The following is a 12,376-nucleotide window of genomic DNA, read 5'->3' as shown; positions in this document are numbered from 1 at the left end:
CAGACACAACAGGGCGGAATGAAACAAGGCAGCAGTACAGTTCAAGGGAAATCCAAAATACGTAGTAGCAAGGCAGAAGGCTGGTCAGAGTTACCGGGATTGAAGAGTAGTCAGGAGTCGTTATGGCAGAAGCAGGTCTGGATCTCCTGGGGCAGAAGAGTATCCAAAAATCAGGCAGGTCCGGGGTCACAAAACCAGGGTGAGCCAGAAGCGCGAGCAAACAGGTTCCGGGTGTGAGCTTTGCAGACGATCTGACACCGGAGAGCTGAAAGACAGGGCCTTAAATACTGGGAGAGGTAGTGGGTAATGCAGCGCAGCTGGCAGAGTAATTAGAGCAGAGCAGAGCAGGGACAGGTGGAGCTAGTTAGGCTGAGTAGAGAGAGAGGTGAGCAGAGTGGAAGAAAATAAAGGTGGTAACCCGGTGGAGTGAGAGGCTCATGACAGTTTTCACTGAGGAATTTAACTAGTCAGCTGTTAATGATAATACAGAGGATTTTCCCAAGGTTGCTGTTGACGCATATCCCACGGTAGTTATTGGGGTCAAATTTGTCTCCACTTTTGTGGATTGGGGTGATCAGTCCTTGGTTCCAAATATTGGGGAATATACCAGAGTTGAGGATGATGTTAAATAGTTTAAGTATAGCCAATTGGAATTTGTGGTCTGTATATTTTATCATTTCATTTAGGATACCATCAACACCACAGGCCTTCTTGGGTTGGAGGGTTTGTATTTTGTCCTGTAGTTCATTCAATGTAATTGGAGAATCTAGTGGGTTCTGGTAGTCTTTAATAGTTGATTCTAAGATTTGTATTTGATCATGTATATGTTTTTGCTGTTTGTTATAGGGCCAAAAATATTGGAGAAGTGGTTTACCCATACATCTCCGTTTTGGATAGATAACTCTTTGTGTTGTTGTTTGTTTAGTGTTTTCCAATTTTCCCAGAAGTGGTTAGAGTCTATGGATTCTTCAATTACATTGAGCTGATTTCTGACATGCTGTTCCTTCTTTTTCCAGTGTATTTCTGTATTGTTTTAGTGATTCACCATAGTGAAGGCGTAGGCTCAGGTTTTCTGGGTCTCTATGTTTTTGGTTGAATAGGTTCCTCAATTTATTTCTTAGGTTTATGCATTCTTCATCAAACCATTTTTAATTGTTGTTAATTTTCTTAGGTTGTCTGCTTGACATTTTCAGATTTGATATGGAAACTGAGATGTCAAATATACTGTTTAGGTTTTCTACTGCCAAGTTTACACCTTCACTAGGATCGTCACAGCATGCTGAGCAGCATGCTCTCTCTCTCTCTCTCTCTCTCTCTCTCTCTCTCTCTCTCTCTCTCTCTCTCTCTCTCTCTCTCTCTCTCTCTCTCTCTCTCTCTCTCTCTCTCTCTCTCTCTCTCTCTCTCTCTCTCTCTCTCTCTCTCTCTCTCTCTCTCTCTCTCTCTCTCTCTCTCTCTCTCTCTCTCTCTCTCTCTCTCTCTCTCTCTCTCTCTCTCTCTCTCTCTCTCTCTCTCTCTCTCTCTCTCTCTAATAACCACACAACAAGTCAGGTGATTTGCATAATTCCTACTGAAGTCTACTTCTTTATTTATTGGTTTCTGTGTAGTTTCTTTTTTGGTCTTGTGCAATCCGCAAACTTCGCACTTTTACAAATGATATCATCGGCACGTACATACAAAACGACCTGCTGGATCGTGTCCAAGAGGCGTACATGTAAACACTTAATAAGTATCAAAACATCCAAATACACAGAATTAAAACAAAATCAACATTATAATAAAAACTGTTAAACTCCTCCTCTCTATGTTAATCATGTTAATAATAATAATAACAAACATAATACAAAGTTGTGATGATGCTAAAAATTTAACAATTTAATTATTCTATTATAAAATATTTTTGTCAAGTAATGTATGTAGCAATGAAAAAACGTGGTTATATTTCCGACATGTCAGTCGTGCACTTCGTACAGTAAAGTCTTAACACACCAGAGACGGATCACTTCCATGGTCTCTAATACTTCCACTGCTCTTCCAAGGTGCCATTTGGGACATAACCTTTGTGACCTTTATTTAGCTTGGAGTTTGCCCTTTTGGGAATATTCCATTGGTTACATTATACAGGGTAAACTAAACCAGTGGTTCCCAACCTTTTTCGGTTACTTTACCACCAACTGAATCTTGCTCTGCCCGGAGTACACCTGATTTAACCCCTCATTTTACCAGTAGGCCTATGGTCTCATGAGTCTTCTCAAGTCGGTCCTAGTACCCATGGTTGGGAACCACTGAACTAAACTAAGCACAGCCCTGGACTGTGTACCAAAAGGCACCCTATTCCCTACATAGTGCACTACTTTTGAGCAGAGCCCTATAGGCCCCAGTCAAAAGTAGTGCACTAAATAGGAAACAGGGGTGCTTTTTAGGACATAGTGGTATTTGAAAGTGTTTGACATTATATATTTGACCCAGGACTGTAACACACCGGCTCCCCGATTAGAAATCATCAATATTATTTTATTTTTTAATCACTTAATAAAAAAATAACTTAGCACCCTAAAACAAGAGTATTACTTTGTCCTGGCTCATGCAACGGCCCTCCTGTAAGTGGTTCCAGACCAGGTGTTAGTGTGTTCTAACACCTGTCTGTCTGTCTGTCCGTCCGCCCGCCTGTCCTCCTGTCCTTCCTTCCTTCGTTCTACCCTCACAGACGGCGCCCCTGGCCACCTCGAGTTCCGTCGCGGCACCAATTTATCTACCAAAACACCAAAACAGACCGGGGTCAAGGGTCAGGTTGAATGGTTTTGGTCATAGTTGTGTTATAATAGAGACAACATGGTTGAGGTTCCTTCCATGTCAATTCAGGCTGCGTCCCAAATGGCACCCTATTCCTTGTATAGTGCACTACTTTACACCAGGTGCACTACCAGGATCAAAAGCAGCGCAGTCAATTCCAGTGTACTTCCTGAATTGACTGAATTGAAATGGAATTGACCCCAACCCTGAGAGACAGACTAAAGATAACATGTCCACCTTTACCAATATCAAGGAAAACATTTTTTTAAAACCCTCCACTAACTAAGATAAATCCTGCAATTAATGCTCTCAGACAAGGTTTTCTAGGACCAGGCATGGGACAGACTAGACAGAGTTGTACAAACAGATTTTGTTATACGTTATAAACACAGTCATGCCAAGAACTTTAAAAAAACGACATCATTATTATAGTGTAGTCACATGGATATGTATTACCTCTTACACTCCCTTCTCAGAGAATGAGAAAGAACTACAGGTAGACATTCATTCCAATAGGACATATACACTAGGAGGGCATTACATAGGTAGCCTCTTCCCAACCTCTTCTCGGCAACCCCCAGCTTGTCCATGTTCTTGAACTGTTCCAGAACTAGCACACCTGATGCCTTGATCGGTCAACAAGCACTTGACTGCTAATAATCAGGCGCTAGTTCAGGGTTACAACAACACTGTGAAACGTCTGGGTGTCCCCGAGGAGAGGTTTGAAAAAGGCCGACATTGAGAATCATGGGCTCTCTCTATACCCCAATAGTCGCCAATAGATCAACGTAGAATCTTCTCCTTGTGCACTGATCTAGGACCAGTATTGCACTTAACCTTCATATAGTAAAGGTCAGGACTGGCCAGGTGTATGCTGATCCTAGATAAGTACTTAGGAGCAACTTCTACTTTCTTACAGATTTCACTGAGCAATAGGGTCTCACACAGAGGGACAACAGCACCCCCTTGTGGATTAATATAACAATTACACCAACAGAACTGTCCACATGCAACTAGGATTCCATCCGATCGCGGGTTATCGGCATTGCGACTTTTAAAGACAATATCCGATTGAGTCGACATATGCAGCGTTTACCGCAAATGTAATATCTGCGAAGACGTGAACATTTCCTTTAAAAGCCCCAATGCTTTTCACCCACGATCGAATTTAATCCCGGCCTATACATCTGAACGGTTCTTTCAAAATCCGGAATGGTAAAACCCCACTTGATTCATTAAACACGTAATATTAAGAAGGTAACATTTATAAAATCGCATACAAGCTAAAATAGCTATTCCAGAGGAATTATATATTAAAGTAATACCGGTATTCACAGAGTGAAACACATTGCAACCGTCAGCATAAAAAAAAAACTTCTTATAAAACATACTGTATATATACTGAGTGCACAAAACATTAGGAACACCTGCTCTTTCCACGACATAGACTGACCAGGTGAATCGTGGTGAAAACTATGATCCCTTATTGATGTCACTTGTTAAATCCACTTCAATCAGTGTAGATGAAGGGGTGGAGACAGGTTAAAAAAATATATTTTTAAGCCTTGAGACAATTGAGACATGGAATGTGCATGTGTGCCATTCAGAGAGTGAATGGGCAAGACAAAATATTTAAGTGCCTTTGAATGGGGTATGGTAAGCAGGTGCCAGGCGCACCAGTTTGTGTCAATAACTGTAAAGCTCACCAGTTTGTGTCAAGAACTGTAAAGCTCCTGGGTTTTTCACGCTCAAGAGTTTCCCGTGTGTATCCAGCCGACAACTGTGGGAAACATTGGAGTCAACATGGGCCAGCATCCCTATGGAACGCTTTCTACACCTTGAAGAGTCCAAGCCCCAACAAATGGAGGTGTTCCTAATGTTTTGTTCCCTCAGTGTCTACTGTAGGAGTTAAGCCCATTGTTTTGTAGGAGTTAGTGTGGAGGCCTTGCTAAATGGGCCACTGTTATAAGGGGTAGTAGGGGGTAGGGAAGGGGACTAGGCTAGTATTATAGTTACTATGTTTCTAAATGGACCCTAGCTAGCACCAGAGTGGAATATAAAGAGAGTTAGCAGGATTACTGTTTCTGTATAGGACCAGGCTAGGAGAGTTAGCAGGACTACTGTTTCTGTATATGACCAGGCTAGGAGAGTTAGCAGGACTACTGTTTCTCTATAGGACCAGGCTAGGAGAGTTAGCAGGACTACTGTTTCTCTATAGGACCAGGCTAGGAGAGTTAGCAAGACTACTGTTTCTGTATAGGACCAGGCTAGGAGAGTTAGCAAGACTACTGTTTCTGTATAGGACCATGCTAAGAGAGTTAGCAGGACTACTGTTTCTCTATAGGACCAGGCTAGGAGAGTTAGCAGGACTACTGTTTCTCTATAGGACCAGGCTAGGAGAGTTAGCAGGACTACTGTTTCTCTATAGGACCAGGCTAGGAGAGTTAGTAGGACTACTGTTTCTCTATAGGACCAGGCTAGGAGAGTTAGCAGGACTACTGTTTCTCTATAGGACCAGGCTAGGAGAGTTAGCAGGACTACTGTTTCTCTATAGGACCAGGCTAAGAGAGTTAGCAGGACTACTGTTTCTGTATATGACCAGGCTAGGAGAGTTAGCAGGACTACTGTTTCTGTATAGGACCAGGCTAGGAGAGTTGCTGGTTGCTCACTGGAGGAAACTCATTCTCATCATCTAGACAGACGGGACCCGCGGCAAACTCATGTTCTGGGATCACCTCGCCTTTCTTAGCCCCACCGTCCTCAGAGTAACCTGGGGAGGAGAGGAGAGAGGTTACAGGTAAAGTTATATACACACACCCTTACAGATACAACACAAATCTCTCTTTCCGTCCATCTCTCTCTCTCTCTCTCTATCTCGCTGATGTCTTTTCTCTCACACACACACACACACACACCTGTGAGCGTAGTAGTGACTGGGCCGGTGGTTGGTATGGCAACAGTGGCAGCGTATGATGGACATGCCTGGACGGGCACCGTGACCTCTGACCCTTCTGACTCCACCCCCTCCTCCTTGTCCTCATCTTCACCAAACAACCTGAGAGAGAGAGAGGGTAGAGATAGAGGGTAGAGAGAGAGAGGGTAGAGAGAGAGGGGGTAGAAAGAGAGAGGGTAGAGAGAGAGAGGGTAGAGAGAGAGAGGGTAGAGAGAGCGGGTAGAAAGAGAGAGGGTAGCGAGAGAGAGGGTAGAGAGAGAGAGGGTAGAGAGAGAGGGTAGAGAGAGAGCGGGTAGAGAGAGAGAGGGTAGCGAGAGAGAGCGGGTAGAGAGAGAGAGGGTAGAGAGAGGGGTTAGAAAGAGAGAGGGTAGAGAGAGGAGTTAGAAAGAGAGAGGGTAGAGAGAGATTGAGAGATTGATTTTGAGAACAACATGAATGCTAGGTCTGGTATTGAATACGTTGCAGATGACAACATGAATACTAGGTCTGGTATTGAATACGTTGCAGATGACAACATGAATACTAGGTCTGGTATTGAATACGTTGCAGATGACAACATGAATACTATGTCTGGTATTGAATATGTTGCAGATGACAACATGAATACTAGGTCTGATATTGAATAAGTTTCAGATGATGGTTTTCCATATATCACTTTCAGAAGTTTGTTTGATTAGCAAAGCAGCTGTAAGGGCTACTGACCTCGATTGACCTCTGACCTGAGTTGACCTCTCACCTGTGTTTCTGAGCCAGGACACACTCTCCTCCGTCCTGAGGGTCTACGTTATAGATGAACAGCTGTCCGTCGGAGGAGGCCACCAGCAGACGAGGAAGCTTCTGGATCCTGACAGACAGTCACAGGGACACAGCCAGCCATGACACCCTCACACCCAGTGAAACAGGACATACAGCACTCTACCAATTATGGCCATTACTCTCGGATCAGGTCAGGATGATCTACTATATAGTATTTTAAACTGTCTACTACTGTCCATTACTGTGTAATACTGTATATTACTGTCTACTACTGTGTAATACTGTATACTACTGTCTATTACTGTGTAATACTGTCTAATACTGTCTAATACTGTCTAATACTGTCTACTACTGTCTACTACTGTGTAATACTGTCTACTACTGTCTATTACTGTGTAATACTGTCTACTACTGTGTAATACTGTCTATTACTGTGTAATACTGTATATTATTGTGTAATACTGTATATTCTTGGGTAATACTGTCTATAACTGTGTATAACAAATAGAAGACCAAAACCTAATGAGACCAAAAACACACACCAACACCTTCTACAGTACACACGCACTCACACACCCTACACACACACACAAACTCACACACCCTACACAGCAACTCACACACCCTACACACACAAACACACACACCCTACACACACACACACACACACACAGGGAGACTCACGTGGCGAGGGTACAGACGTTCCTCTGCCCGGCCACTAGGAGGCGTACAGTGGCGAAGGCTCTTTCCTGACTCATCACTCCAGACACCTCAAATCCAATCAAAGTTTATTGTCGTATGACAGGATACAGCTTGGTGTACACAGTACAATGACATGCTTACTTACAAGATCTCCTCTCAGTACAGCAACTAAAATAGTATTTGAAATAGTATTGAATAAGAATAAGCATAATATATAAACATGCAGGGAACAAGAAAGGAAATGCAAATAAGACAGACACCTGGGCTGGGAGGTAGCTGCTGGCTGCAGAGAACATCTTCCCTACGTAGGATCCCCAGGTAGGACACTCCTCCTCTCCACTACATAGAGAGAGACAGGGAGATACAGGGTTAGAGAGACAGGGAGATACACAGAGAGAGACAGGGAGATACAGGGTTAGAGAGACAGGGAGATACACAGAGAGAGACAGGGAGATACAGGGTTAGAGAGACAGGGAGATACACAGAGAGAGACAGGGAGATACACAGAGAGAGACAGGGAGATACAGGGTTAGAGAGACAGGGAGATACACAGAGAGAGACAGGGAGATACAGGGTTAGAGAGACAGGGAGATACACAGAGAGAGACAGGGAGATACACAGAGAGAGACAGGGAGATACAGGGTTAGAGAGACAGGGAGATACACAGAGAGAGACAGGGAGATACAGGGTTAGAGAGACAGGGAGATACAGGGTTAGAGAGACAGGGAGATACACAGAGAGAGACAGGGAGATACACAGAGAGAGGGAGATACAGGGTTAGAGACAGGGAGATACACAGAGAGAGGGAGATACAGGGTTAGAGAGACAGGGAGATACACAGAGAGAGACAGGGAGATACAGGGTTAGAGAGACAGGGAGATACACAGAGAGAGACAGGGAGATACAGGGTTAGAGAGACAGGGAGATACACAGAGAGAGACAGGGAGATACAGGGTTAGAGAGACAGGGAGATACACAGAGAGAGACAGGGAGATACACAGAGAGAGACAGGGAGATACAGGGTTAGAGAGACAGGGAGATACACAGAGAGAGACAGGGAGATACAGGGTTAGAGAGACAGGGAGATACACAGAGAGAGACAGGGAGATACAGGGTTAGAGAGACAGGGAGATACACAGAGAGAGACAGGGAGATACAGGGTTAGAGAGACAGGGAGATACACAGAGAGAGAGACAGGGAGATACACAGAGAGAGACAGGGAGATACAGGGTTAGAGAGACAGGGAGATACACAGAGAGAGACAGGGAGATACAGGGTTAGAGAGACAGGGAGATACACAGAGAGAGACAGGGAGATACAGGGTTAGAGAGACAGGGAGATACACAGAGAGAGACAGGGAGATACAGGGTTAGAGAGACAGGGAGATACACAGAGAGAGAGACAGGGAGATACACAGAGAGAGACAGGGAGATACAGGGTTAGAGAGACAGGGAGATACAGGGTTAGAGAGACAGGGAGATACAGGGTTAGAGAGACAGGGAGATACACAGAGAGAGACAGGGAGATACACAGAGAGAGACAGGGAGATACAGGGTTAGAGAGACAGGGAGATACACAGAGAGAGACAGGGAGATACAGGGTTAGAGAGACAGGGAGATACACAGAGAGAGACAGGGAGATACACAGAGAGAGACAGGGAGATACAGGGTTAGAGAGACAGGGAGATACACAGAGAGAGACAGGGAGATACAGGGTTAGAGAGACAGGGAGATACACAGAGAGAGACAGGGAGATACACAGAGAGAGACAGGGAGATACAGGGTTAGAGAGACAGGGAGATACACAGAGAGAGACAGGGAGATACAGGGTTAGAGAGACAGGGAGATACAGGGTTAGAGAGACAGGGAGATACACAGAGAGAGACAGGGAGATACAGGGTTAGAGAGAAGGGGATAGAGAGAGAGAGTGAGAGTGTTTTCCCCATGTAGACTTCCCAGGTTGAGGGTGACTCCTTCTGTGTGTGTGTGTGTGTGTTTGTGTGGTTGTGTGTGTGTACCTGGGTCCGTGCTGTTCCAGTTTGAAGATGTGTACGGTCTCAGTGTTGCTGGAGGCACAGAGGAACTGGGCGTCAGGACTGAAGGACAGGGAACTGATGTTGACGTACCTGAAGACACACACAGGAAGTTATTATAAGTCTCTTCTACACTCATACTGTCAGTAAGAACTTAATTACACCAATGACGTCATCTATCTATGAAAGATGCATTTGAAACGCGAAACATTTCAGCTTGATATTCCCTTGTTTTGCCTGTTCTATTCCACATGACTCAACTCCAATACTGAGCCATGTGGTGGAGCTTCTTATAAAACTCAGAAACATGTCTTCAGTCTGTTCTGATGTTGTCATAATGTGAGTCTACTACTCTGCATTGCACCACTCGGGCTCCCGAGTGGCGCAGCGGTCTAAGGCACTGCATCTCACCCTGCATCTCAGTGCTTGAGGCGTCACTACAGACCCCCTGGTTCGATTCCAGGCTGTATCACAACCGGCCGTGATCAGGAGTCCCATAGGGCGGCGCACAATTGGCCCAGCGTCGTCCGGGTTTGGCCGGTGTAGGCCGTCATTGTAAATAAGAATTTGTTCTTAATTGACTTGCCTCGTTAAATAAAGGTAAAATAAATTAAAAATAAACACATGCCTGTCTCCCCAATCTGGAGATTACATCTATGGCTGCAGTGTTGCCAGTGTTAATTATAGTGTTGTTTGCGGTCAACGTCTTTGAAGGCATTTTCGCCCTCTGGTGGGTGTTATCATCGGTGTAAATTAAACCTGCTTTTGTAGCTGACCAAGAGTAGATTTAACTATTTGACAATCAATCCGTATCACTGAAATAAAGTATTTCCTTGTTTACCACAGCAAAATCCTTATGGTTTCCATGCTCCTGACAGACTCCTTCTACTAGTATTTTACATTCATCATCCTTATGGTTTCCCATGCTCCTGATAGGTCGTTATTTAATTGGGGGCGGGAATAGAGAACCTAGATGAGGAAATGTCCAGAAATGTCCTGTGTTCTGTTGGTCCTGTTCATAAGGTGTAGACTATGGTGTGTTCTGTTCTGTTACAGTATAAAGTGTGTTTATACAGTTTATGTTCTGTTGTGTGAACTCTGACCTCTTCATCCCTCTGCGGAACTCAAACAGACGCTGTCCCTCTGGGATGGAGAACACACGGATTACAGTACCCTGGAGAGAGGGAGGGAGGGAGAGCGGGAGAGAGGGAGAGAGGGAGGGAGGGAGAGACAGAGATATGAAGAAGGGAGAGAGGAAGAGCCAAGCGATGGGTAATAAAGGGAGACAGGAAGAGAGTCAGTCCCTCCCAGTCAGGGCTGTCTAGCTACACTGTATTATTATATTAGTATAGTGTCATGCCTCTTCAGGATGCCCCGCCCACATGGGCTTATAAGACACTGTATGTGCTGTAGCAGAATACATCTATTACTAGTCAAGTACTAAATGTTTTTGACATAGACAGGGCCTAACTACAATTTCCAGGTAAGCTGTCAAAAAGCAGTGCTGGCCTCCCGTCACTAGGGGCAGCTATCCTGGTAGTGCTCAGTGCTTACCCTCTCCGAGGCGCTGGCCAGCTTGGTGCCTGATGCGTTGAAGGTGAGAGCAGCCAGGGGACTGTCATGGGCCGGGATCATTGTCACAGTGCTCTGAGAGAGAGAGAGAGAGAGAGAGAGAGAGAGAGAGAGAGAGAGAGAGAGAGAGAGAGAGAGAGAGAGAGAGAGAGAGAGAGAGAGAGAGAGAGAGAGAGAGAGAGAGAGAGAGAGAGAGAGAGAGAGAGAGAGAGAGAGAGAGAGAGAGAGAGAGAGAGAGAGAGTATAATAGTATAGTACAGTAGTATAATAGTATAGTAGTACAGTAGTAGTATAGTAGTATAGTAGCACCGTAGTAGTATAGCAGTATAGTAGTAGTAGTAGTATAATAGTATAGTAGTACAGTAGTAGTATAGTAGTATAGTAGCACCGTAGTAGTATAGCAGTATAGTAGTAGTAGTAGTATAATAGTATAGTAGTACAGTAGTAGTATAGTAGTATAATAGTATAGTAGTATAATAGTATAGTAGTATAGTAGTACAGTAGTATAGTAGTACCATAGTAGTATAGTAGTAGTAGTGTAATGGTATAGTAGTACAGTAGTAGTATAGTAGTATAGTAGTACCATAGTAGTATAGTAGTATATTAGTATAGTAGTATAGTAGTAGTAGTATAATAGTATAGTAGTAAAGTAGTAGTATAGTAGTATAATAGTATAGTAGTATAGTAGTATAGTAGTATAGTAGTATAATAGTATAGTAGTATAATAGTATAGTAGTATAGTAGTACAGTAGTACAGTAGTACAGTAGTATAGTAGTACCGTAGTAGTATAGTAGTATAGTAGTATAATAGTATAATAGTATAGTAGTACAGTAGTATAGTAGTAGTATAGTATAGTAGTATAGTAGTATAGTAGTACCGTAGTAGTATAGTAGTATAGTAGTATAGTAGTATAGTAGTACCGTAGTAGTATAGTAGTATAATAGTATAGTAGTATAGTAGTACCATAGTAGTATAGTAGTATAGTAGTGTAATAGTATAGTAGTACAGTAGTATAGTAGTACCGTAGTAGTATAGTAGTATAATAGTATAGTAGTATATTAGTATAGTAGTACCATAGTAGTATAGTAGTATAGTAGTATAGTAGTACAGTAGTAGTATAGTAGTATAATAGTATAGTAGTACCGTAGTACCGTAGTACAGTAGTATAATAGTATAGTAGTAGTAGTACAGTAGTACCGTAGTAGTATAGTAGTATAATAGTATAGTAGTACCGTAGTAGTATAGTAGTATAGTAGTACAGTAGTATAGTAGTACCATAGTACCATAGTAGTATAGTAGTATAGTAGTATAATAGTATAGTAGTACAGTAGTATAGTAGTACTGTAGTAGTATAGTAGTATAATAGTATAATAGTATAGTAGTACAGTAGTATAGTAGTACCGTAGTAGTATAGTAGTATAATAGTATAGTAGTACAGTAGTACAGTAGTACCGTAGTAGTATAGTAGTATAGTAGTATAGTAGTACAGTAGTATAGTAGTACCGTAGTAGTATAGTAGTGTAGTAGTATAATAGTATAGTAGTACAGTAGTACAATAGTATAGTAGTAG

At 43.1% G+C, this 12,376-nt stretch overlaps 1 protein-coding gene across 1 annotated transcript; it reads right to left on the bottom strand.

Annotated features, from left to right (window-relative positions):
• Positions 1–1,549: 1,549 nt before the first annotated feature.
• LOC311120766 (WD repeat domain phosphoinositide-interacting protein 1-like) lies at positions 1,550–10,887 on the bottom strand. Its single transcript, XM_084195342.1, has 9 exons — positions 10,788–10,887; positions 10,337–10,407; positions 9,219–9,326; positions 7,462–7,540; positions 7,184–7,269; positions 6,480–6,587; positions 5,706–5,845; positions 5,460–5,560; positions 1,550–2,749 (listed from the first exon to the last, which is right to left on the bottom strand). The coding sequence occupies exons 1-9, from the start codon at positions 10,866–10,868 to the stop codon at positions 2,699–2,701; spliced, it is 825 nt and encodes a 274-aa protein (XP_084051468.1). The 5' UTR covers positions 10,869–10,887; the 3' UTR covers positions 1,550–2,698.
• Positions 10,888–12,376: the final 1,489 nt, after the last annotated feature.

Source organism: Coregonus lavaretus, assembly GCF_964263955.1.
Source record: "Coregonus lavaretus genome assembly, contig: HAP1_SCAFFOLD_2616, whole genome shotgun sequence".
Classification (NCBI taxonomy): Eukaryota; Metazoa; Chordata; class Actinopteri; order Salmoniformes; family Salmonidae; genus Coregonus; species Coregonus lavaretus.
Note: the sequence above shows the minus strand (reverse complement) of the source record. Positions and strands in the feature narration are given on the sequence as shown.